This window comes from Indicator indicator, chromosome Z (assembly GCF_027791375.1).
Source record: "Indicator indicator isolate 239-I01 chromosome Z, UM_Iind_1.1, whole genome shotgun sequence".
Classification (NCBI taxonomy): Eukaryota; Metazoa; Chordata; class Aves; order Piciformes; family Indicatoridae; genus Indicator; species Indicator indicator.
The window spans coordinates 82,986,399-83,012,045 of record NC_072053.1 but is presented as its reverse complement, the minus strand read 5'-3'; the positions used below and the strand labels follow the sequence as shown (position 1 = coordinate 83,012,045).

At 51.2% G+C, this 25,647-nt stretch overlaps 1 protein-coding gene across 1 annotated transcript in view; it reads right to left on the bottom strand.

The window, feature by feature from the left end:
- CTIF (cap binding complex dependent translation initiation factor) overlaps positions 1–25,376 on the bottom strand; it is a 165,797-nt gene extending 140,421 nt beyond the window's left edge. Inside the window, 2 exon segments of the mRNA XM_054398006.1 lie at positions 15,771–15,828; positions 25,197–25,376. Coding sequence (XP_054253981.1) covers positions 15,771–15,828; positions 25,197–25,376 — 238 coding nt within the window.
- Between the last annotated feature and the right edge of the window lie 271 nt (positions 25,377–25,647).

Here is a 25,647-nt window from a genome sequence, read left to right as displayed (position 1 = left end):
CCTTCCACCCCTTGCAGGCAACAGCACGCTGAGACTTTCCAAAGCTGCACGGACCTTTCCCAAGCCCAGTGCTGACCGCTTCCAGCCGCGGCCCGAGGCTAATACGGATGCACACCGCGCACAGGCACACCGCTCCCTCTGAGCGTACACATGCCGAGGCGTGGAGGCATCCGGCTACACAGCCCTCCCCCGGAGAGGAAGTGGCTGCACTGCAGCCAGCCGAGAAGAGAGGCGGAGCCAGCTGCTTAGGCGCCATTTTCGGAACGCGTCCGAGAATCAGGGGAGAGATAACAGCGAGAGCTGCCGTCACCTCTGCAGCCGCGGTACAGATCCAAACCGCCGCCACCCCTCGGGCCACACGAGCGGCTTTTCCAGCCAAAGCTACCGTCGCTCCCTGGGCCCTCGGAAGCAGCCTTTGAACTGGAGCCACCGCTCGCCTTCTTGATTACGGGAGCCATCGCTCACCTCCCGCTGCGGCCAGCCCCCACCGCCGCGGGACAAGCCGACCCTGGTCTGCTTCCGACTGTCCCTCCCCCTTCCTCGGCTCTGCACCGCTCTGCTCGCCGCTGGCGCCGCGGGGAACAAAAGGGAAAGAGACAGGCACCGCATTCTTAAGCTTTTCCCCCGAAGCAAATGGCTACAAAATCACCGCTGCCGCTTGGAAGGGCAGACGGGATTCTATGCCACTGCCATGCACCAGGGCGTCCCCTCGGAACCCATAAAACGCTCACACGATCGCGCCAGCACAAAGCCTTGAGCCCAGCCACCAAAAACAACAACGCCCAGATATCCATTTCAACTTTTCCACCCCTGCACTTCTCCAACCCAATTTGCAGAGCTCCGCAGAAACCATCCTCTGCTACCAAAAATCTGTGCTGGTTTGAGGCCAGCCAGAACATCTCTTGCCCCGAAAGGGACAAAAGAATGACACATACAAACGGATTGGAAAGTGATGGAAAAGTTTAAATGGAAAAGCAATTGGTGAAGCTACAGAAAAACTACAAACTACAAAGCATAGTGGAAAAGAACATCCTAAAGCATACAGAACCCCCTCACAGAATTCCCAAAAGCTTCCCAGTCCTCCCTTCCTCCCACCTGAGGGTCTACCCAATCCCTCAGGGCTCTTCCTTCCCCTCCCCCTCCCCACTGCTAGGCAAGTCTCAGGCTGGCCAGGTCTGAGACTGCCCCCCCCTCCATTCTCCTCCTGGCATTAGGCCTAGTCAGGCCTAAGAGGCCTGAGATACCCCCCCGGCATTACCCGATAAGAGAGGACATCTCCCATGGGAGCAGAGAGGGAAGAAAGAGGAAGAGGATGACTCTGCAGATGGCTTTATAGGGCGCAGGATTTATGGGTAGAAATACGCCGTTTCCTGTGTCCACCCCTAGTGGGCGGCACCCAGGACACCAGAGGTGTATCTCATGCAGCAGTGGCAGGGGCACCCAGCCCAAACTGCCACATCCCACCCCTTATTTCATACCCATAATTCCTGCACCCAAAACATATCATCAGATCAGAGACAGTTCTTAGATGACATGTCTGGCAAAGTCCAGGTCCTCATCTGGGCATCCTTCCGAAAGGTCTGTCCCTCGGGCTCAGGTCACAGTTCCAGTTCATTCCAGCTCTTCTCCCTCATCCTGTGGAACCTCCCAGCGACGCAGAGTTCATTCCTCTGCACGGTGAACTCTTCATGGATCCGATGGACATCCTGGCCACCTGGAAACAACCTCACAACTTCTCAATCAAACATCAATCTCCATCCACTCAAGCGGCATGTCTCCACCCCTTGGGGCAATCGAGTCAGAACAATCAGGCTCCTCGACTCGACTCCTTCCACCCCTTGCAGGCAACAGCACGCTGAGACTTTCCAAAGCTGCACGGACCTTTCCCAAGCCCAGTGCTGACCGCTTCCAGCCGCGGCCCGAGGCTAATACGGATGCACACCGCGCACAGGCACACCGCTCCCCCTGAGCGTACGCATGCCGAGGCGTGGAGGCATCCGGCTACACAGCCCTCCCCCGGAGAGGAAGTGGCTGCACTGCAGCCAGCCGAGAAGAGAGGCGGAGCCAGGTGCTTAGGCGCCATTTTCGGAACGCGTCCGAGAATCAGGGGAGAGATAACAGCGAGAGCCGCCGTCACCTCTGCAGCCGCGGTACAGATCCAAACCGCCGCCACCCCTCGGGCCGCACGAGCGGCTTTTCCAGCCAAAGCTACCGTCGCTCCCTGGGCCCTCGGAAGCAGCCTTTGAACTGGAGCCACCGCTCGCCTTCTTGATTACGGGAGCCACCGCTCACCTCCCGCTGCGGCCAGCCCCCACCGCTGCGGGACAAGCCGACCCTGGTCTGCTTCCGACTGTCCCTCCCCCTTCCTCGGCTCCGCACCGCTCTGCTCACCGCTGGCGCCGCGGGGAACAAAAGGGAAAGAGACAGGCACCGCATTCTTAAGCTTTCCCCCGAAGCAAATGGCTACAAAATCACCGCTGCCGCTTGGAAGGGCAGACGGGATTCTACGCCACTGCCATGCACCAGGGCGTCCCCTCGGAACCCATAAAACGCTCACACGATCGCGCCAGCACAAAGCCTTGAGCCCAGCCACCAAAAACAACAACGCCCAGATATCCATTTCAACTTTTCCACCCCTGCACTTCTCCAACCCAATTTGCAGAGCTCCGCAGAAACCATCCTCTGCTACCAAAAATCTGTGCTGGTTTGGGGCCAGACAGACCGTCTCTTGCCCCAAAAGGGACAAAAGAATGACACACGCAAACGGATTGGAGAGTGATGGACAAGTTTAAATGGAAAAGCAATTGGTGAAGCTACAGAAAAACTACAAACTACAAAGCATAGTGGAAAAGAACATCCTAAAGCATACAGAACCCCCTCACAGAATTCCCAAAAGCTTCCCAATCCTCCCTTCCTCCCACCTGAGGGTCTACCCAATCCCTCAGGGCTCTTCCTTCCCCCCCGCCTCCCACTGCTAGGCAAGTCTCAGGCTGGCCAGGTCTGAGACTGCCCCCCCCTCCATTCTCCTCCTGGCATTAGGCCTAGTCAGGCCTAAGAGGCCTGAGATACCCCCCGGCATGACCCGATAAGAGAGGACATCTCCCATGGGAGCAGAGAGGGAAGAAAGAGAAAGAGGATGACTCTGCAGATGGCTTTATAGGGCGCAGGATTTATGGGTAGAAATACGCCGTTTCCTGTATCCACCCCTAGTGGGTGGGCACCCAGGACACCAGAGGTGTATCTCATGCAGCAGTGGCAGGGGGCACCCAGCCTAAACTGCCACAAGCCCCATTGATGGTTCCCACAGAAAGCAGCTGGGCTCAAGGTCACCGTTTAACACCTCCTACGTGGTGTCCACTCATATATCCCAGACTTGCAAAAAAAACCAATTACAGGCATCTCCTAAGTTCCCACAATTAAAACACTCCAAGACTGCACAAAAAGAAAAAAAACCTTAAATCTAATTTCCTTTGCACTACACCAGCTGACTGAGGACTTCTTTCCCGATATTATGGCACTCTGCACATCTCAAGAGACTTCTGGAGGCTAAAGGACAGCTACAGCCCTGAGGAGCCAGGTCACAGGTGATGTGTGAATTAAGTAGGTCTCTGAGCTGTCCTGCTCACACCCTGGGTGTAGACACACACACAAGACATGTTGTTAGGAGGAAGCCTCTGATCAACACCAAGCATAGGACACAACTTCACCACACCACTACCAGGAATACCTTGGTTGATTGCCTCAACTGGCTGCTTCTCCCGTGGCTGCCAGACCTGGATCCAGACCCATGCCTGGACCCTGACCCCGGCCGGGATCCTGCGCTCCCACTGCTGCTGTGATCCCACACTTCCTGGAAACAACAAACAGCTTGCTTTAGTCAAGGGCAGCACCACAGAAACCACTGACCTGATGATCCAGGAGAGCTCTGGCTACCAGACCACCAAGTGCAGACACCTACAAACCCACACCCGTGCCCAGCACCCTGTTGTAGTCACGCAAAGGGATGACATCGTGGGAGGTGTCAAGGAAGAGAAGATTTGTCTCAGTACACCTACTCTCTATCTCCTCTGTCTTCATGAGGATTCATCATGCATACTCAGCAACCTTTATGCCCTCTGAAACTGCTCAAGGGTATTTGACAATGCTCTTAACAAGATGCTTTAACTTTTGGTCAACCCTGAAGGAGCCAGTTGGACTAGGTGACCATTGTCGGTCCCTTCCAACAGCAGAGTTGGACTCGAAGATCTCTAGAGGTCCTTTTCAACCCCTATCATCCCGTGACCCTGTAAAGTAGTTCTATTCTATTCTATATCCTTAAGTCCTCTCCCAAGACCAAGTCAGTTTCTCCCTCCCCTTAGGCCTCTGTTGGAGTCCAGCTACTTCACATATCTGAAAGGATTTGGAGTTCATGAAGAGAAACACTACACAAATAACTATTTTTGCCTATTAAGGAGCTGTCCTCAATGTTCTCCTTTCTTCTCCTAACACTTATTCAGCTGTCAAGCAACCAGCAGGTTTCTTGTTCAGCCAGCAGCCCTCAGGGCATGATGAATCATCTGAAAACCAGAATAACTCACCCAACCAGTCCTATCTACCCAAACATCCCACAAGGTGCCTGGGGAGTAAGCTGGATATTGTCAAGGTAATTGCTCCAAATGCTTTGCTTAGAGGTTAGGGAAAGACCTTTGAAGTGACCTAAGATGATTAAAAAAACACGAAATCACAGAGTGCAGAATATTCAACGCTTTCAAGTACTCTGAAAATCCGGGAAATACAAAGGCAAGCATGAGTTTTGGGACTGGTGTGAGAGCTGACACATCTCAGGCTTCTGTGAGGGCTTCCTCTGACATCTTGTCTCAGACGTCCCCATGAGAACCTGCAGACACTGCCACAGGCTAAGACAAGGGTAGAGCCACCTTGGCCTTCAAGAGACACAAGGACTCACTAGCAAAGCAAGGCACGAACTCCTCTCTGCACAACAACCAAGTCCAGGTCATTAATTTGGGGGCACAGAGCAGGTCCCAGCTCCACCACTGCCAGCTGGGTTGGATGGAGCAGAGAGAGCACACAGCACATCCAAAGTTAGCTAAGGTGATTGTACCCAGTGGTACAGCACAGACCCTAGCACAGGTGAAACATCTAAGTATTCACCCAACACGAGGGACTGGAAGAAAAACCCATCAGTACTGGTTTCTGTGCTACTCCAGCTACATCTTCTCCGTCCTCAACCTGAAACAAGCTGAAAGCACAGGCTTAGACTAGACAGAAGGAAGAAGTTTTTTGTGATGAGGGTGCTGAGACACGGGCCCAGGTTGCCCAGAGGGATGGGATGGTAGATGCCCCATTCCTGAACCATTCCAGGTGAGGCTGTTTGGGGCTCAGCACAACCTGCTCTAGTTGCAGATCACAGAATAATAGAATGGCTCACGTTGAAAGGGATGTTAGAAATATCTACTCCAACCTCCCTGTCATGGGCACAGACACCTCTCAACTAGACTCAGTTGCTCAAGGCCTCATCCAACCTGACCTTAACACCCCCAGGGAGGAGACATCCACAGCCTCCCTGGGCAGCCTATTCCAGAGTTTCAGCACCCTCCTACTGAAGAACTTCTTCCTCAGCTCCAGTCTAACCCTGCTCTGCCTCAGCTTCAAACCACTCCCCCTTGTCCTGTCTCTACACACCCTCAGGAAAAGTCCCTCTGCAGCCTTCCTGGAGCATCCCTTCAGGTATTAGAAGGCAGCTCTACAATCTTCCCAGAGTCTTCTCCTCTCCAGGCTGAACACCCCCAGCTCCCTCAGCCTGTCCTCACAGCAGAGCTGCTTCAGCTCTGAATCATCTTTGTGGCCTCCTCTGGACTCACTCCAACTGTTCTGTGTCCTTCTTCTGCTGGGGACACCAGAGCTGGAGGCAGGATTGGAGGTGAGGTCTGAGCAGAGCCAAGGGGCAGAATCCCCTCTCTTGCCCTGCTGCCCACACTCCTCTGGCTGCAGCCCTGCACACAGCTGCCTGCTGGGCTGCAGGAGGGCACTGCTGGCTCCTGGGGAGCTGCTCAGCTACCAGCACCCCCAAGGCTCTTTTTTCAGAGCTGCTCTCTACCTACTCTGCACTGAGTCTGTATCTCTGCCTGGGACTGGCCCTGCTGACCACAGAGGATATGGACTAGATGACCTTTAAAGGTCCCTTCCAGCCCAAATCCAACTGTGACACCATGACTGTGGTTGTTGTAGCCTAAAATCAGCACTGATTTCAGAAGGGGAGGTCAGCTGGCTGTCAGGCTGTATATAGCTGAGACTGGGGAGGCTGTGGCTATTCCCACCACAACAACAGCAGCAGAAAGCACCTTCTTCCCTCCTCACCACACTGTGGCTTGAATCTCCTGATGGCTGTGAAATCCCACATGGCACAATGTTAAAGGACTTGTTAAATTGGCATGGAGTGGGAAAAAAAGGTGATTGATGCCACTTGTGAGACACAGACAGGTGGCCACTTTGGGAAACACTGGGGAAGAGTCAGTCCTGCAGGCCTCCCGAGAAGAGAGAATTAACTCATTTGAGGTGGGAAAGATGTGTGCCAACTGATAAGATGGTTGGGAGAAATGGAACTTTCACAGCTGAAGAATTAATTATCAGCTTACTGTACCCTACACACTGAACACCTCCTTCATCCATGTATAAAAACCTCCTGTGTCAAATGAGACCATGTCACCATATGCACCCCTCACTTGAAAGACCCTACTGAAAATCACCATCTGATTATATTCAGTGGACCCAGCTTTTGGTTGTGGTTGCCTGCAGAGGTGATTTAGATTCCAGAAACATGTCTGGTCACACCCTTGTGAGAAACAGGGAGATTTGTACCAGCATGCACCAATGTCCAAACTCACCAACACAAGTGGGTATGGCATGAACCAGTCAGATAAAAAAGAGGCACCCTTTCACTAAACCAGCTTGTCTCCTGGCTCTGCCTCATGGCCTGGGGTCTTTTCCTTGGTTCATGTCCCTACTAGTCTTTACATTTAAAACCAAATTATATTAAAAATAAAAATACTTGAACTAAAAAATCAGAATCATATGATGGTTGATTGTAAGAGAACTTCAAGATCATCAAGTCCAGCTGTTAACCCAGCACTGCTAAGTCCACCACTAAACAGTCTGGAGAGGAGAAGGCTCTGAGGAGACCTTATTGTGGCCCTCCAGTATCCGAAGGGGGCCTACAAGAAAGCTGGGGAGGGACTTTGTAGGGTGTCAGGGAGTGATGGGACTGGGGGGGATGGAACAAAACCAGAAATGGGTAGATTCAGACTGGATGTCAAGAAGAAATGATGGTAGTGAGACACTGGAACAGGTTGACCAGGGAGGTAGTGGAAGCCTCCTCCCCAGGGGTTTTTAAGGCAAGGCTGGAGGTGGCTCTGAGCAACCTGATCTAGTGTGAGGTGTCCCTGCCCATGGCAGGGGGGTTGGAATTGGATGATTCTTGAGATCCCTTCCAAGCATGACAATTCCATGATTCTAAACCATGTCCCTCAGCACCACATCTACATGGCTTTGAAAATCCTCCAAGGATGGGGATCCCATCGCTATCCTAAGCAGTCTCTTCCAGGACTTGAAAACACTTTCAGTGAAGAAATTGTTCCTCATGTCTAACCTAAACTTCCCCTGCTGTACGCTCAAAAGACCAAGACTCTCCTACTGTCTTTCCCAACACCACCACTGAACTTTTGTTCCCAGCTCCTATTTGGGCTCCTACACCTACTATTCATGGTCTATATTCCCTAGAAGGAGATGGGACCTCTGAGCCACACTGTGGTGCTTGGAGGCAAACACCACACCCTCCAGAGACTAATTCCTAGCAGCTGCTCTCATCCATGCCAATCCTTCTGGCCAAGATGCACACCCTCTTGGGAAGAGTGAGGGTTGTGCAGACCAGCAGTGCCAAGGGAGGCGAGCTGTCACATCCAGCCTTGGCATTTCAGTCAGCAGTAATCAGCTGTGTTGCTTATGCTGCCATCATCACCTCGGCAGCTTGCTCGCCGAGGCACAGAATAATGAACCCCATTGCCCGTGCCAGCTCAGGAGCTAACACATCCTGCTGCTGCACTGCAAGGCTGGTAACCCCAGCTGCAGGAAAAGGAGAGAGCTGTCCCCAAAGCACAGGCAGCAAATGACAACACAGAATCACAGAATGCTTGTAATGGACTCTGGAGCTCATCCAGTCCAACCCCCTTGCTAAAGCAGAGCACCCACAGCAGCTTGCCCAGCAGCACAATGTTCAGGGAGGGTTGGAAGCTCTCCACACAAGGACAGTCCACAACCTGTCTGGGCAGCCTGCTCCTGGCCTCCAGCACCCTCACAACAAAGAATTTTCTCCTGTTCAGATGGAACCTCCTGGGTTCCGATTTCTGCCCACTGCCCCTTGGCCTGTCCCTGGGCACCACTGACAAAGAGTCTGGCCCCAGCCTCTTGTCCCCACCCTTTAACTCTTGCTGAGCACTGATCATATCCCCTCTCAGGTTGCTCTTCTCCAGCCTCACAGGTCTTCCAGCCTTTATCACAGAGATGGTCCAGGCCCCTCACCCAGAGATGCTTCAGAGCCCTCCCTGATGTCTCTCCAGTAGTTCCTTGTGTCCCTTGAACTGGGGAGCTCAGAACTAGATCCAATACTCCAGATGTGGCCTCACCAGGACTGAGTGAAGGGGAAGAAGAACCTCCCTCAACCTGCTGGTCACATTCTTCTTAAGGCACTCCAGGAGATCACTGATTGACCTTTTCGGCCATGGGGGCACACTGACAGCTCATGGTGATCTTGCTGTCCAGCAGGACTCCCAGGTCCTCCTCCACAGCCTTTAAGCTAAAAAGTCTCCAGCCATTCACCCCATATGTGGGTGCCTCAACCCTGTAAGTATTCAAGGCCAGGTTGGACAGGGCTTTGGGCAACCTGGTGTTGTTGAAGATGTCCCTGCTCACCACTGGGGGTTGGGAGAAAGTGACCTTTCAGTTCCCTTCTAACTCAAAACATTCTGTTATTCCTTGATCTTTGGTAAGCAGCACCAGTTCTCCTAAATCAGGCTGCAAAGCAGCTGAGATTTCACTCCTCTATCTTCAGACACTCCAAGAGGTGTCTGCTTCCAGAGGTGCAGGGCTGCTTCACAAGGTGTATCCTGAACAGAAGTCCCAGGGAAAGCTGAACCTACATATTAGCTAAAGGACTTTCTCAGCAGTCCTCTCCAACCATAATTGAAGAGGGCTGCATTCACCACACAAAGGGAGTGCCACCCAGTAATGACAAGCAGACAACCACTTAGGTGACTGGTTTCCTCAGAGCTGCTCTTTGATCATGGGCAGGTCACCCCACTTGAAGATTTCATTTCTTCTCCTGCCAGGCAGGGCTACACCAACCTGTATTCACTGGCAAGGCCTCAAAGTAACTCCCTGCATTTCACTTTTTCATTTGGAAAGGAAACAATAGCAACTGTAGCAGCACCTGACAGCACCCACTTGTCCCAACAGGTCTTCGGCCTGGTGGCCAACCTCAACTAAATTCAGTGTGCAAACTGGCCCTGGTCTATAATCCACATGGGTTGAGGAGGTAGGGAATTGCAGACAGCTCCCAGGATGATCCCTGGTTATTTTGTTGAGCAAGAAAATCACTCTGCTTGATGCAGAGCCAAGGATGACAGAACTACAGAACGGCAGGAATTGAAAGGTCCTCTGGAGATCACCCAGTCCATCCCCCCTGCTAAAGGACGGGAACCCACAGCAGCTTGCCCAGGATCACAATGTCGAGGTGGGGTTGGAATCTCACCAGAGAAGGAAACTTCTCTGAGCAGCCTCCTCTAGGGCTCCAGCACCTTCACAGGAGAGGTTCTCCTCATGTTCAGATGGAACCTCCTGGGTTCCAGTTTGTGCCTGTTGCCTCTTGTCTCATCATCAGACAGGGTTTTGGGGTTCAGGTGAGACCCATGACAGAGGGACCTGATAGGTTTAGATGGATCTGCTCTGCTCCCACCCTGTGCACAGCAGTCAGAGACAGTGCCCTGCCTCTCCAGATGCAGAAAGGTCAGATGTCCCCTGCCTACAGCCCAAGTTCTCACAACGGGAAACATCTCCTTGCCTGGAAATGTTTTGGCACTTCAGTGCTTCTTTAAGCCACAGAGGCATCAGAGATGAAGTTTCATGCAATATTACATTTGGTTTTGTGGAATGTTCTCATGCTTTCCATACCAGCAAGGCTTGGGCATGGACATCCTTTGGTAGGCTTGGTGACAGCCACACATAGTCCTTACAAAGCCCTCTACATCCCCATGCTACCAAACAGTGTAGGACACTCAACATCTTGTGCTGCTAACTTGAGGGTAGAGCCCTTGGGATGCTCTTGACCCAGCTAATCACCTCCAAGCAACATGCAAGAGTGGAAACTCACCACCTCTGCCTGCTGGAGAAGCTGCCAGGTGGAGGAGCTACCAGCAGAACAAGGTTAACAGTAGGGTGCAGGATAATCCAGATGTGATCCACACATCCTACCTACTACTTCAGTGCTCAGTAGATAAGCAATATGACCATCAACAGGAGAAGCTTCTAAGGTCCCCAACCACACAACAAGCCCCTGCTGCACCTGGTGGAACAAGGAAACACATGCAAATAAGCAGTGAGAGGAACTGCAGTCCCATTTCCTGCACAAGACACAGGCTTGGTGATGGTGGGTGACAGGCAACCAGCATGGGGGAAGGGATGGGTTTGGCCAGGAAGGAGGATTTTCAGCTCTCCTTCTCCCACTGCCTGGAGAAATGGGACAAACCCACAGAGTCACTCTGGTTTCTGTTCATGTCCTTTTACATAAAGGGAGCCTGGGATGGAGATGCTGCCAGGGCTTTCATGTACCAAAGCTCCTCTGGCTCTCTAAACACACAACAAACCAGAAGTTCTCTTAATGAATTGCTCTCCCAAATATATCAAAGAGCTTCCTCCTTGCAACAGCCTCAGCAAGGGGAATGAAAATAAAGTATTACATAAAACCTTCCCACTGGGTCTTCTTAGGAAAAACATTAAATAATTCCAAACATAAAAAGATTTTAAATTATTCCATTAACTAAACTCCTCTCATTTATAGAGGCAATTCACAGAAACACAGAGCAGTGGGGGTTGGAAGACACCTCTGGAGATCACCCAGTCCAACCTCCCTGCTAAAGCAGGTTTCCCAGGATCACAGTGTCCAGGTGGGTTTGGAATCTCTCCAGAGGAATCTCTCCCTGGGTTTTGTTTGGAAAAGACCTCTACGATCATAGAGTCCAACCATCAAATTAACACCACCATGGCCATTAAACCATGCTCCCAAGTGCCATGTTCACACATTTCTTGAACACCCCCAAAGAAGGTGTTCTAGTCCCTGACCACTCTTTAAGGGAAGAAATTTTACCTAACAGACAACCTAAACCTCCCCTGGCACAATTTCAGGCCATTTCCTCTCATCCTATCATCTGGTATTAGGGAGAAGAGTTCAATCCCCACCTCACTCCAGCTCCTTTCAGAGAGAGCTATAGAGAGCCAGGTCTCTCTTAAGGTTCATTTTCTCCAGGCTACACAACCCCAGGTCCCTCAGCTGCTCCACACCAGGCCTGTTCTCTAGACCCTTCGTCTTGGAGTGAGGGACCCAAAACTGAACCCAGGATTTGTGGTGTGGCCTTCCCAGTGCTGTTTACAGGGGCACACTGCTCCTGCTGGCCACACTACTCCTGATCCAGGCCAGGATGCTGTTTGCCATCTTGGCCACCTGGGCACACTGCTGGTTCATCTTCAGCTGCTGCCAACCCCCAGGTCCTTTTCTGCTGGGCAGTTTCCAGCCACTCTGCCCAAAGCCTGCAGCATTGCAGGGGGTTGCTGTGACCCAAGGGCAGGACCCAGCACTTGGCTTTGTTAAACCTCACACAGCTGGCCTTAACCCATCCATCCAGCCTGTCCAGATCCCTGTGCAGAGCCTTCCTACCCTCAAGCAGATCAATACTCCCACCCAGTTTAGTGTCATCTGCAAACTTATTGAGGCTGCACTCATTTCCTCATCCAGATCACTGAAAGAGATGTTACACAAAACTGGCCACAGCACTTAGCCCTGAGGAACACCAGTGCTGACCAGCCACCAACTGGACTTAACTCCATTCCCCACCACTCTTTGGACCCAGCCATCCAGCCAGGTCTTAACCCAGTGAAGAACCCACCCATCCAGTCCATGAGCAGCCAGTCTCTCCGGCTGGTGAGAGCACTGGAAAAATTCTGTGAGGGGGAAAGGCTGAGAGACCAGGGGCTGTTTAGCCTGGAGAAGAGTAGCCTGAGAGGAGATCTGACCAATGCTCAGCAAGAGCTAAAGGGTGGGGAGGGGGTAAGAGGATGGGGCCAGACTCTTGTCAGTGATAGGACAATGGACACAAACTGGAACACAGAAGGTTCCACCTGAACTGGAGAAGAAACTTCTTCGCTCTGAGGCTGCTGGAGCAGGCTGCCCAGAGAGGTTTTGGAGTCTCCTCTGGAGAGCTTCCAACTCCCCCTGGCCATTATGCTCCTGGGCAAGCTGCTGTGGGTGCCCTGCTTTAGTGGGGGTGGGGGTTGGACTGGGTGATCTCCAGAGGTCCCTTCTAAGCCCCACCCTGTTGGGATTCTGTAACTAACCTGGATTTCCCTACAAATGCCCTTACTGATCACCCCGTTAGAACTGTGTGAGGCACATCATGGTCACCCATAACCCACATTTTCACAGCAGCTTGCAACCAGCAGAAGTCTCATATCCAGCAACGTTTGAACTAAGAGCAGTGGGTATTGCACAACCAGCAATGCAGAAAGCTCAGCTGGAAATAAGATGGGCAAAACAGGAATTTGATTTTCCAACCAAACCCTTTAAAATCCATTAAATATTGCAATTAAAACCAGTACAAAACACAAACCAGAACAAAAACCAAACCAGAACAAAAACCAAACCAGAACAAAAACCAAACCAGAACAAAAACCAAACCAGAACAAAAACCAAACCAGAACAAAAACCAAACCAGAACAAAAACCAAACCAGAACAAAAACCAAACCAGAACAAAAACCAAACCAGAACAAAACAAAACGGCCCCAACATTGCTTAGGAAATAATCAGCCATTATTTTTTTCCTCAGCAGGTTTGGAGAGTGATTGAGCATTTTACATTCAAGACAAATACCTAATTAATGTTTAAATCCACCAGTGAAAAAATCACCAGCCAGAATAATAAAGTGGACTCTACTGAACCTAGCTCCTCACCAGCAGCATTTCACTTGTCTCCCAGAAACAGCAGGAGCAACGCCTGCCTGGCCAGGAGAATAATAGCTTGCAGCTCCTTCTTGGTGCCAAGGAAAATTTGTTACTTGCTGTTAAAAGACATGGAGAGAGGTAATTACCAGCTCCTCTGCAGGCTGGGAGAAAGCCCAAACACAGGGAAAACAGCTTGGGCATGGGTGAATGTTATTTGAATGTAGAAAACAAGCTCTTGTGTGATGGAGGAGATCAAAGAGGTTTGATGCCCAGGAAACAAAGAAATGTGAAAAAAGAAGAGACCCAGAATTGGAACAAAAGAGAACATGGCACAAGGCAGATGGATGATGTTAGTGTTGATTTGAGTCAGGAAAGCATCAACCGTGTGTGGCATCTGCAGCCTCCTGTGGTACCCACCAGAGACTGGCACATCAGCTGAGCCCTTGGCACTTTCTTCACCAGGGAAAACACCCAGTCCTGCAAACACCCTGAGGAGCCCCCAGGAAGTTCAGTGGATCCCAGCTGAATTCCAAACAGACTGGCAGCCCAGCCAGGGTTTTGCTGCTGAATCTTTCAGAGGGGATCAAAGCTGGAATGAATTAAATCCACAATCCTGACTGCCACCTTCAGAGCTTCATCTGCACAGCACAAACCTTCTTACAGGAGAAGACCTTCCCTTTGTTCTGTGCAGGTGTTTGCAGAGGTGCACCCACCAGCCTTGTATCAAGGCACATGGCAGGAAGGGGATGTCTGAGCCCTCATCCTGCAGCACAGCAGCTTCTAGCACAGCTCTGCATGAAAACCAGCCCTGCAAGGGGCTCCTGGGATTCTTCCTGTGGCAGGAGACAGATCCCAAGCTCAGAAGGATATCAATGACATAGTGGGACTGAGTGCACCCTCAGCAACCTGGCAGGTGACACCAAGCTGAGTAGTCAGTTGGGACACCTGAGGGGGCAGCACCCATCCAAAGGGACCTAAACAAGCTTGAGAAGTGGGCACATGTGACCCTCATGAGAATCAATAAAGCCAAGTGAAAGGTGCTGGCACAGCAACCTCTGGGTACCAACCCAGGCTGGGGGATGCAGGGTTGGAGAGCAGCCCTGTGCAGAAGGCCTTGGGGGTGCTGGGGGTGCAGAGCTGGCCATGAGCCAGCACCGAGCGCTGCCAGCCCAGAGCCAGCCCTGTGCTGGGCTGATCCCCAGCAGTGTGGGCAGCAGGGGCAGGGAGGGGATTCTGCCCCTCTGCTGTGCTCTGCTAAGACCCCCCCTGCAGTGCTGGGGCAGCTCTGGAGTGCTCAGCACAGCACAGACAGAGAAGGCTCCAGTGAGACCTTGTGGTGGCCTTTCAGTGTTTCAAGGGGCCTAGAAGAGAGCTGGGGACAGACTTTTTCTCAGGGCCTGGGTGACAGGACAAGATGTGATGGTTTGAAGCTAAGAGAGGGAGATTCACACTGGAGAGAAGAAATGTTTGACACTGAAGGTGGTGAGACACTGGTCCAGGTTGCTCAGAAAGGAGATAGAAGCCAGGTGAGGTTGCTTGAGCCTCTGAGCAGCCTGCTCTAGTTGCAGATGTCCCTGCTGACTGCAGGGAGGGTGGACTAGATGAACTTTACAGGTTCCTTCCAATCCAAGCCATTCTATGCTTCTATCCAGCAGGGTGAGAGTACCAAAAGCAGCATCCTGAAGCCCTTTCCCAAGGAAGGGCATCCATCACCCTCACCAACTGTGAATGCTGCTTAACCCTTTCCTGCATCAAGGTCTGTCCCATATCTCCATAGCCAAATGCTGCCTTTAGAGGTCTAACAGTCTTATGGTGGCACAGCAGCTCCTCAGCCAGGTGACAACAGCCAAATCCATGCCTCCACTGTTGCCAACCCTCTCCCATGCCAATGCTCACACAGAGGAGGGACAGCCACCTCCAGTGATGCCAGCTGGTAACGTCAGATGGTAAATACTCTCCACTGAAGTTCACTCTATGCATAACTACCAAAAGCAAACCACACCTGGTTTCTGTCACTGCAAGCCAAACACAAGCTCTCAGCGTGTGCAGTTTTGCTTCTTCACCCAGTTCACCCTCTCAGCTGCAACATCTTCTTCCCTGCAACACCTTCCTTGTGCTGCAGCACGTACCCAAGAAGCACAGCTACACAAAGACCCCTCCCCCCAGCTACATCTCATAGTTTCAAGTCAGCTCTGATGCTCCAAATAGGTCCCTCACACAGGTGACAATAAAAAGCTCTTCAGCAATGAGTAGCATACTCCCCATTTCTCCCCCCTGGCCAAAGCATCCATCTGCACACTGGGATGCTGCCCATCTCCCATAGTTTTGGTGAGATTGACTTATGGGATGCTGAGCAGGGGAAAAAGTCTCCCTTTCCACAGGGGAAGGAAAACTGGCAGAACAAACATGATCCACGCTCCAGATGAGGCAGTGCAAGAACAAAAGCAAAGGTTTGGTGAGGAAGAGTCAAAGATGATTCCTACCTGATTTTGCTCATGAGACGAGGAGCCTTTCCCTTGGGATGGGGAACAGCTGCCATCCAGCTGCTCGTTGCAATCCGCCGTCCACTGCAAAAGGATTGAAGTGAGGGATTGTGTCAAATAATAGCTGGGCTGGGGAAATCTGCTGTGTCAGTCCCCAGGGCACAGCAAACACCATCCAGCCACGGGCATCACGGCATGTGTGCTGCCACCCCACCCCACCTCCCCTTTTTGAGGATGATCCCAAGGGCTTTGGCTTGGAAATGCTCCATCCACCAATGGTGAGCAGTGGGAAGCTACAGCAACGATTGCAGGGAGGTACCTGACATGATGCTCTACAACAGAATCCATCCCCAGGATGTCCTTGCAGACTCCAATACTGCTTGGTATTCCAGGCATGTGCAGTGCAGCTTAGATCAGCCCTCAGGGCCCACAGTGGCACCAGTGCTGTTAGACCTCACGGGGTTGAGAGAGGCCAAGTGTAAGGTCCTGCACATCAGTCAGGGAAACCCCCAGTATCAATACCAACTGGGGATGCAGGGCTGGAGAGCAGCCCTGAGGAGAAGACCTTGGGGGTGCTGGGGGTGCAGGGCTGGCCATGAGCCAGCACCGAGCGCTGCCAGCCCAGAGCCAGCCCTGCCCTGGGCTGATCCCCAGCAGTGTGGGCAGCAGGGGCAGGGAGGGGATTCTGCCCCTCTGCTGTGCTCTGCTAAGACCCCCCCTGCAGTGATGAGGCAGCTCTGGAGTGCTCAGCACAGCACAGACAGGGAGCTGGTGGAGCAGGGCCAGAGGAGGCCACAGCAATGCTGGCAGGGCTGGAAGGGCTCTGCTGGGAGGCTCCAGGCTGAGAGAGTTGGGCTTGGGCAGCCTGCAGAAGAGAAGGCTCCAGGGAGACCTTCTGGTGGCCTTGCAGTGCTTCAAGGGGCATAGAAGAAAGCTGGGGACAGAGTTTTTCTCAGGGCCTGTTGTGACAGGCCAAGGGGTGATGGTTTAAACTAAGAGATGGAGATTCAGACTGGAGAAGGAAGGGAGAAATGTTTGACACTGAAGATGGTGTGACCCCATTCCGGCTTGCCCAGAGTGGCGGTAGATGCCCCATCCCTGGAATCATTCCAGGTGAGGTTGTTTGGGGGCTTGAGTGACCTGTTGTCATTGTGTGATGGTTTGAAACTGTCTTTTTGATTTTTCTTTGCAAAGTTCAAGCAGAGAAAGCTAAAGAATGTTGTCATTGGAAATGTCCCTGCTGACTGCAGGGGCTTAGAGCTTTTGGATCTTCAAAGATAACTTCCAATCCAAACCATTCTATGATCACTCTTTTCCACCTTCCACAGAAATCTGAGAAGATTCTGCTCATGGCTTTGCCCCATGGTGGAGAACAAGGGCATCAGCAGACAACAGAGCCATAGGGGATCATAAGATGGTTAGAGACCAACTTCCCACACAGTTTGACAGTAAGGTGCCTCCAACAAAATAAATTAATTTGGGGCTGTAGGGGCTTTTTCTTCACCTCAAACAAATGCAGGGCTGCATTTTGCTGGGAAAAGAAAGGAAGGGGAAAAGGGAAAGAAAGAAGGGGGAAGGAGAAAGGGGAAAGAAAGAAGGGGGAAGGAGAAAGGGGAAAGAAAGAAGGGGGAAGGAGAAAGGGGAAAGAAAGAAGGGGGAAGGTGAAAAGGGAAGGAAAGAAAGGGGAAGGGGGAAGGGGAAAGGAGGAAGGGGGAAGGGGAAAGGAGGAAGGGGGAAGGGGAAAGGAGGAAGGGGGAAGGGGAAAGGAGGAAGGGGGAAGGGGAAAGGAGGAAGGGGGAAGGGGAAAGGAGGAAGGGGGAAGGGGAAAGGAGGAAGGGGGAAGGGGAAAGGAGGAAGGGGAAGGGGAAAGGAGGAAGGGGGAAGGGGAAAGGAGGAAGGGGAAAGGAGGAAGGGGAGGGGAAAGGAGGAAGGGGAAAGGAGGAAGGGGAGGGGAAAGGAGGAAGGGGAAAGGAGGAAGGGGACAGGAGGAAGGGGAGGGGAAAGGAGGAAGGGGAAAGGAGGAAGGGGGAAGGGGAAAGGAGGAAGGGGGAAGGGGAAAGGAGGAAGGGGGAAGGGGAAAGGAGGAAGGGGGAAGGGGAAAGGAGGAAGGGGGAAGGGGAAAGGAGGAAGGGGGAAGGGGAAAGGAGGAAGGGGGAAGGGGAAAGGAGGAAGGGGGAAGGGGAAAGGAGGAAGGGGGAAGGGGAAAGGAGGAAGGGGGAAGGGGAAAGGAGGAAGGGGGAAGGGGAAAGGAGGAAGGGGGAAGGGGAAAGGAGGAAGGGGGAAGGGGAAAGGAAGAAGGGGGAAGGGGAAAGGAAGAAGGGGGAAGGGGAAAGGAAGAAGGGGGAAGGGGAAAGGAAGAAGGGGGAAGGGGAAAGGAAGAAGGGGGAAGGGGAAAGGAAGAAGGGGGAAGGGGAAAGACAGAAGGGGGAAGGGGAAAGACAGAAGGGGGAAGGGGAAAGACAGAAGGGGGAAGGGGAAAGACAGAAGGGGGAAGGGGAAAGACAGAAGGGGGAAGGGGAAAGAAAAAAGGGGAAATGGGAAAGAAAGAAGGGGGAAGGGGAAAGAAAAAAGGGGAAATGGGAAAGAAAGAAGGGTATGGGGAAAGGACTTCACACTGGTGAGGCCAAATCTCAAATCCTGAGTTCAGTTTTGGGCCCCTCACTACAAGAAGGACATTGAGGGGCTGGAGCATGTCCAGAGAAGGGCAGTAAGCTGGTGTAGGGTCTATAGCACAAGTGTTGTGAGAAGAAGCAGAGAGACCTTGGGTTGCTTAGCTTGGAGAAGAGAAGGCTGAGGGGAGAACTTCTGATTTTCAACAAGTCCCTGAAAGGAAGTTGGAGCCACGTGGGGGTTGGTCTCTTCTCCCAAGGAACAAGCAATATTACAAGAGGAAAAGGTCTCAATTTGTACCAAGGGAGGATTAGGTAGGACTTAAGAATAATTTCTTCCCCAAAAGGGATCTTAAGCCCGAGAAGAGCCTTCCCAGGGCCGTGGTGGAGTCCCCATTCCTGGTGGATTTCAAGGCCATGTAGCTGTGGTGATGAGGGACATAGATTAGTGGTGGACAGTGCTGGGCTAACAGTTGGACCCAATGATTTTAAAGGTCTCTTCCAACCTAAGTAATTCTATGATTCTGTGATTCCAGCCAGAAAGAAAACTGCTTCTCTCTTTTTCATTCTGAAAACAAGGTTGGAGACATCCCCACCATGGGAACATCCACACTTTCTGTTTCTCTAGACCAGTGATGGATTCAGCTCCCCTGTGAGTGGCAGGGAGGATGAGGCAGCATGCAGTGGCCCTCTCCTTCCTTCCCCTGGCTCAGAGAGCAGCTATCTGGGGATGTGGGACCATCCAAGCATCTCACACAGATGGGTGAGTGGATTTATCCTCTCTCATGGAAGGAATACATTATTACAGCCACCAGGAAACAAACTGCAGAGAGTTGAAGAAATTTGCACTATATTGAAGATAAAGTTGCTGGCAGAATCTGGTGACTAAAAACAATTTTCTTGGTTTCAGTCTAGTGCTTCCCTCCTAAACTTATTCTATTTCCTCCATCTCTCATTAAGTAAGAACATATCACATTCAATCAAGCTGTCTTCCACTAGGGTCACTCCAGTCAGCTGCAGGAGAGGTGTGTGTTTGTTCCTTGCTTTGATAAAAAGTGATCAGGGAAAGAAAATCAGAAATAATAATTCCTAATTATTTCTTATGCAAATGTAGGGACAGACTTTTGAGCAGGGCCTGTTGTGACAGGACAAGGGGTGCTGGTTTGAAACGGAAAGAGGGGAAATTTAGAGTAGATTTGGATTTGGAATGTGAGAATTAGTATCTTTGGGAGGAAAGAGGTAATTCCATCTTAAGGAGTCCCTTATGACATGTCTCAGTAAAAGCAGGTGAACTGTGTAAAAGCCCATCCTTGCCTCTGTCCCACATTACAGCCCTAAAAACATGAAATGCTGCATTTTGCAGATCACACAGAAATCCTAATTAAACTTACACAACAATGCCCTGGGGTACAACCACATTTAGCTGCTGACAACTAAGAATTGGTTTAATTAAAAGGATCAATTCTCAGATCTTTCACTATTACTTTTTCCCCTTTCTTTTTCTTTTAAAATACATCTTTGAAAGGCAGAATTCCCAGAACTGAAAATAAAAACACAACAGCTCTCTTTTTCAGGGTAGGCCAGGAAGGAAAGCTGAAGTCCCATTTCCACAACTAGAAGATGGATTTGGTTGTGGCAGCCAAGGACCTCAAAGCAGATGGAGGGAGGGGATTCCTCCACTCTGCTGAGACCCCCCCTGCAGTGTTGGGGCAGCTCTGGAGTGCTCAGCACAGCACAGACAGGGAGCTGCTGGAGCAGGGCCAGAGGAGGCCACAGCAATGCTGGCAGGGCTGGAAGGGCTCTGCTGGGAGGCTCCAGGCTGAGAGAGTTGGGCTTGGGCAGCCTGGAAAAGAGAAGGCTCCAGGGAGACCTTCTGGTGGCCTTGCAGTGCTTCAAGGGGCATAGAAGAAAGCTGGGGACAGAGTTTTTCTCAGGGCCTGTTGTGATAGGAGAAGGGTTGATGGTTTGAAACTAAAAGAGGGAGATTCAGATTGGAGAGAAGGAAGAAATGTTTGACACTGAGGGTGGTGAGACCTGTCCCAGGCTCCCAGGAGAGGTGGTAGATGTCCCCTCCCTGAAAGTGTTCAAGGCCAGGTTGCACAAGGCTCTGAGTTACCTGCTCTAGTGGGAGACACCCTTGGCTTCTTGGCTGGAAGTGCCCATTGCTTGCTCATATCCAGCTTTTTGCCCACTGGCACCCTCCAAGTCCTTCTCCACAGGGCTGCTCTCCAAACCTTCACCTCCCAGTCTGTGTTGGTACCAAGGGTTGCCCTGATGCAGGTGCAGGACCTTGCATTTGGCCTTGCTGAAGTTCATGATGTCCACATGGCAGAGCAAGCTCCTCTCTGCTGGACTTAGGGATGTTACCTTTTTTCATGCTGGGGTGTAGAGGGCAGGGGACAGCAGCAGTGTGCACCTCTGACAGCTGGCAGGAGAGCATCTTGCCCTTGCCATCCAACCACTTTCCCCAAGTTGAAGGCAAAGCTTTCCCTAGGAAAGCAGGGCCTCAATTTTAGCAATTAATAGACACAAGCATGAAGTGAGAGACAAAATGACCCTCCACAAATCTTCTCTGTGTGCTGGAGGAGGTTGCCTCTGGGCAAACCCAGCCTGAACTCTGCCCTTCTCCTCCTCATCACATATCCATCTCTGCTTTTCCACTTAGTCTCTCATTCCACTTAGTAACATTAAAGCTTAATGCAAAGTGGTTTGGGGATCTCTGCTTGGGAACAGTCACCCTTGCACCTCATATAAAGAGATGAAGACTCAGATCAGACCAGCAGCTCAGCCATCCAACAATGGCCATACCCTTATCCTTATGACCCTCAGTCTCACTATTCTTGTTTCATCCTCATAACCAGTATGTAACTGGTCTCTAACATACAAATTTTACCCTACTGGGAGTCCTGAGGCATAGGAAAGTGCCAAAGAGAGGATCATGGCAGCTTTACAAACCCTGGGGCAGAGACTGGAGGCTTGTCTTGGAGAAGACAAGAAGCTTCAGGGTACACATCTGGAGACCACAGAAAAGCAAAACCTTGGTGGCAGGAGAACTCTGGCACCTAGTTGGAGAGCTCATATCATGGAATCACAGAATGGTTGAATGGGACCTCTGGAGATCACAGTCTCACAGTATATCAGAGGCTTAAAGGGACCTCCAGAGATCATCAGGTCCAACCCCCCTGCCAGAGCAGGATCACTCAGGGTGGTCTGCACAGGAATGCATCCAGGTGGATTTGGAAAGTCTCCAGAGAAGGAGACTCCACAACCCCCCTGGGCAGCCTGTTCCAGGGCTCTGTCACCCTCACTGTAAAGAAGTTTCTCCTCATGTTGAGCTGAAATCTTCTGTGCTCAAGTTTGCAACCATTGTTCCTTGTCTTATTACTGTGAACCACCAAAAGAGCCTGGCCCCCTCCACTTGACCCCCACCCCTCACATATTGATAGACATTGATCAGATCCCCTCTCAGTCTTCTCTTCTCCAGACTAAACACCCCCAGGGCTCTCAGTCTCTCTTCACAGGGGAGATGCTCAAGTCCCCTAAGCATCCTCATGGTTCTCTGTTGGATTCTCTCCAGCAGGTCTCTGTCTCTCTTGACCTGGGGAGCCCAGAACTGGACACAGGATTGCAGCTGTGGTCTCACCAGGGCAGAGCAGAAGGGGAGAAGAACTTCCCTAGCCCTGCTGGCCACACTTTTCTTGCTTCCCCCCAGGATCCCATTGGCTCTCTTGGCCACAAGGGCACGTTGCTGTCCCATGCAACACTCCAAGGTCTTCCTCCATGGAGCTGCTTTCCAGCTGGGCAGCTCCTAACCTGTCCTGGTGTCTGCTGTTCTTCCTCCCCAGATGCAGGACTCTGCACTTGTCCCTACTGAACTTCATGAGGTTTGCCTGCACCCAGCTCTCAGCCTGTCCAGGTCACACTGGATGGCAGCACAGCCTGAGGGGTGTCAGCCACCATCTCCACTTTTGTATCATCAGAACTTGCTGAGGGTACTCTCAATGCCCTCAGCCAGGTTGTTGATAAAGATACTGAACAAAACTGGGCCCAGTACTGATCCCTGGGGCACACCACTGGCCACAGGCCTCCAAGGTGACTCTGTGCCACTGATGACAACTCTCTGAACTCTGTTGTGGAGCCAGTTTGCAATCCACCTCCCTGACAGCCACCTGTGCCACATCTCCTGAGCTGTTCTGTGAGGATGTTATGGGAGACTGTATCAAAAGCTTTACTGAAGTCAAGATATATGACACCCACTGCTCTGCCCTCAGCTACCCATTTGGTCATAGTTTCATAGAAGGCTACCAGATTAGTCAGGCAGGATCTCCCCTTGGTAAATCCATGTTGGCTGCTCCTGATAACCTTCTTGATTCTAAGGTTCAACAAGACAAAGTGCAAAGTGCAGCTGGGTCAAGGCAATCCCAAGCACAAATACAGGCTGGGCAGGGACTGGCTGGAAAGCAGCCCTGAGGAGAGGGACTTGGGGGTGCTGGTGGATGAGAAGCTCAACAGGAGCTGTCAATGTGCACTTGCAGCCCAGAAAGCCAACCAGAGCCTGGGCAGCATCAGGAGAAGTGTGGCCAGCAGGGCAAGGGAGGTGATTCTCCCCCTCTGCTCAGCTCTGGTGAGACCCCACCTGGAGTGCTGCATCCAGTTCTGGAGCCTCTGTTCCAGGAAGGATCTGGAGGTGCTGGAAGGTGTCCAGAGAAGGGCCACCAGGATGAGCAGAGGGCTGGAGCTGCTCTGCTATGAGGACAGACTGAGAGAGTTGGGGCTGTTCAGTCTGGAGAAGAGAAGGCTCCGAGGTGACCTTCTTGTGGCCTTCCAGTATCTGAAGGGGGCTCCAAGAAAGCTGGGGAGGGACTTTTTAGGATCTCAGGTAGTGATAGGACTAGGGGGGATGGAATAAAGCTGGAAGTGGGGGATTCAGACTGCACATAAGGAAGAAGTTCTTCCCCATGAGAGTGGTAAGAGCCTGGAATGGGTTGTCCAGGGAGGTGGTTGAGGCCCCATCCCCGGAGGTGTTTGCAGCCAGGCTGGATGAGGCTCTGGGCAGCCTGATCCAGTGTGAGGTGTCCCTGCCCATGGCAGGGGGGTTGGAACTGGATGATCCTTGTGGTCCCTTCCAACCCTGACTGATTCTATGATTCCATGTGGTTAGAGATAACCTCCAGTTAGAGATGATCATCCAGTCCACACCCCCTGCCACAGCAGGGGCACCCATAGCAGCTTGCATAGCATCACAATGTCTAGGTGGGTTTGGAAGCTCTCCAGAGAAGGAGACTACACAGCCCCTCTGGGCAGCCTGCTCCAGTGCTCTGTCACCCTCACTGTAAGGAAGTTTCCTCTCATGTTCAAGCTTGTATCTGTTGGTACCATGTCTTATTACTGTGCACCACCCAAAAGAGCCTGGCCCCTTCCACTTGACACCCACCGCTCAGATATTGATAGACATTGATCAGATCCCCTCTCAGCCTTCTCTTCTCCAGACTAAACAGCCTCAGGGCTCTCAGCCTCTCTTCATGGGGGAGGCACTCAAGTCTCCTAATCATTCTCATGATGAACCTTTTGTCCACCAGGGGAGGCACTCAAGTCTCCTAATCATTCTCATGATGAACCTTTTGTCCACCAGGTTCCAGGTTCTCCCCACAGAGCTGTTTTCCAGCAGGACAACCTCTCAGCCTAAAAGCTTCTTTGCACATTCCTTGAGATCATTGAAAAAAAGTAATCCAATTGTCAGGAAACCTTTACTAACTGGTTGAAGACCTCACATCTAGAGATCACTGAAAAAAAAGTAATCCAATTGTCAGGAAACCTTTACTAACTGGTTGAAGACCTCACATCTAGAGATCACTGAAAAAAAAGTAATCCAATTGTCAGGAAACCTTTACTAACTGGTTGAAGACCTCACATCTAGAGATCACTGAAAAAAAGTAATCCAACTGTCAGGAAACCTTTACTAACTGGTTGAAGACCTCACATCTAGAGATCACTGAAAAAAAAGTAATCCAACTGTCAGGAAACCTTTACTAACTGGTTGAAGACCTCACATCTAGAGATCACTGAAAAAAAGTAATCCAACTGTCAGGAAACCTTTACTAACTGGTTGAAGACCTCACATCTAGAGATCACTAAAAAAAAGTAATCCAACTGTCAGGAAACCTTTACTAACTGGTTGAAGACCTCACATCTAGAGATCACTGAAAAAAAAGTAATCCAATTGCCAGGAAACCTTTACTAACTGGTTGAAGACCTCACATCTAGAGATCACTAAAAAAAAGTAATCCAACTGTCAGGAAACCTTTACTAACTGGTTGAAGACCTCACATCTAGAGATCACTAAAAAAAAGTAATCCAATTGCCAGGAAACCTTTACTAACTGGTTGAAGACCTCACATCTAGAGATCACTAAAAAAAAGTAATCCAACTGTCAGGAAACCTTTACTAACTGGTTGAAGACCTCACATCTAGAGATCACTAAAAAAAAGTAATCCAATTGTCAGGAAACCTTTACTAACTGGTTGAAGACCTCACATCTAGAGATCACTGAAAAAAAGTAATCCAACTGTCAGGAAACCTTTACTAACTGGTTGAAGACCTCACATCTAGAGATCACTGAAAAAAAAGTAATCCAACTGTCAGGAAACCTTTACTAACTGGTTGAAGACCTCACATTTATAGCCAACCAAGCAAGCTGCCCCAAATCCAGTGCTTTATTAAGTCCTCCTTCACCTCCAAACTCTAAAAAGCTGCTTCAGTTGGATGTAAATCTCCAGTGCAAGAGGAGAAGCCAGCAGCATCTCCCAGGCCCTCTCCCACCCTGTGCCACCCCCCTTCACCCACCTGTGAGATGTGAGACTGTGTCTTCTCGCTCTCACCATCCCCCTCTGTTTTGTCTGTCAGCAGCCCCTGGACCTGGTACTCCAGGACGTAGCTGTCGATGAAGCGCTCCAGCTCCTCGATCTCCTGCGAGCGGCTGCTCCCCGCCTCCGAGGAGGCCGATGCCACTGACGAGTTCTCCATCCCCTCAGGAGAGACACTGAGAACAGGGGCCTGAGAAAGCAAAATTAAAAAAAAAAAAAAGACAGCAAGTCAGTTCACACTAAGTCTTAAAAGGTTAAAAAACCTGAGGAGAAAAGGCTGAGAGGAAAGGCTCTCTGAGGAGAAAAGGCTGAGAGACTTGGGACTGCTGAGCCTGGAGAGCAGCGCGGGATCTTCTTAATGCTCAGCAAGAGCTAAAGGGTAGGAAGCAAGAGGATGGGGACAGACTCTTGTCAGCAGTGCCCAGCCACAG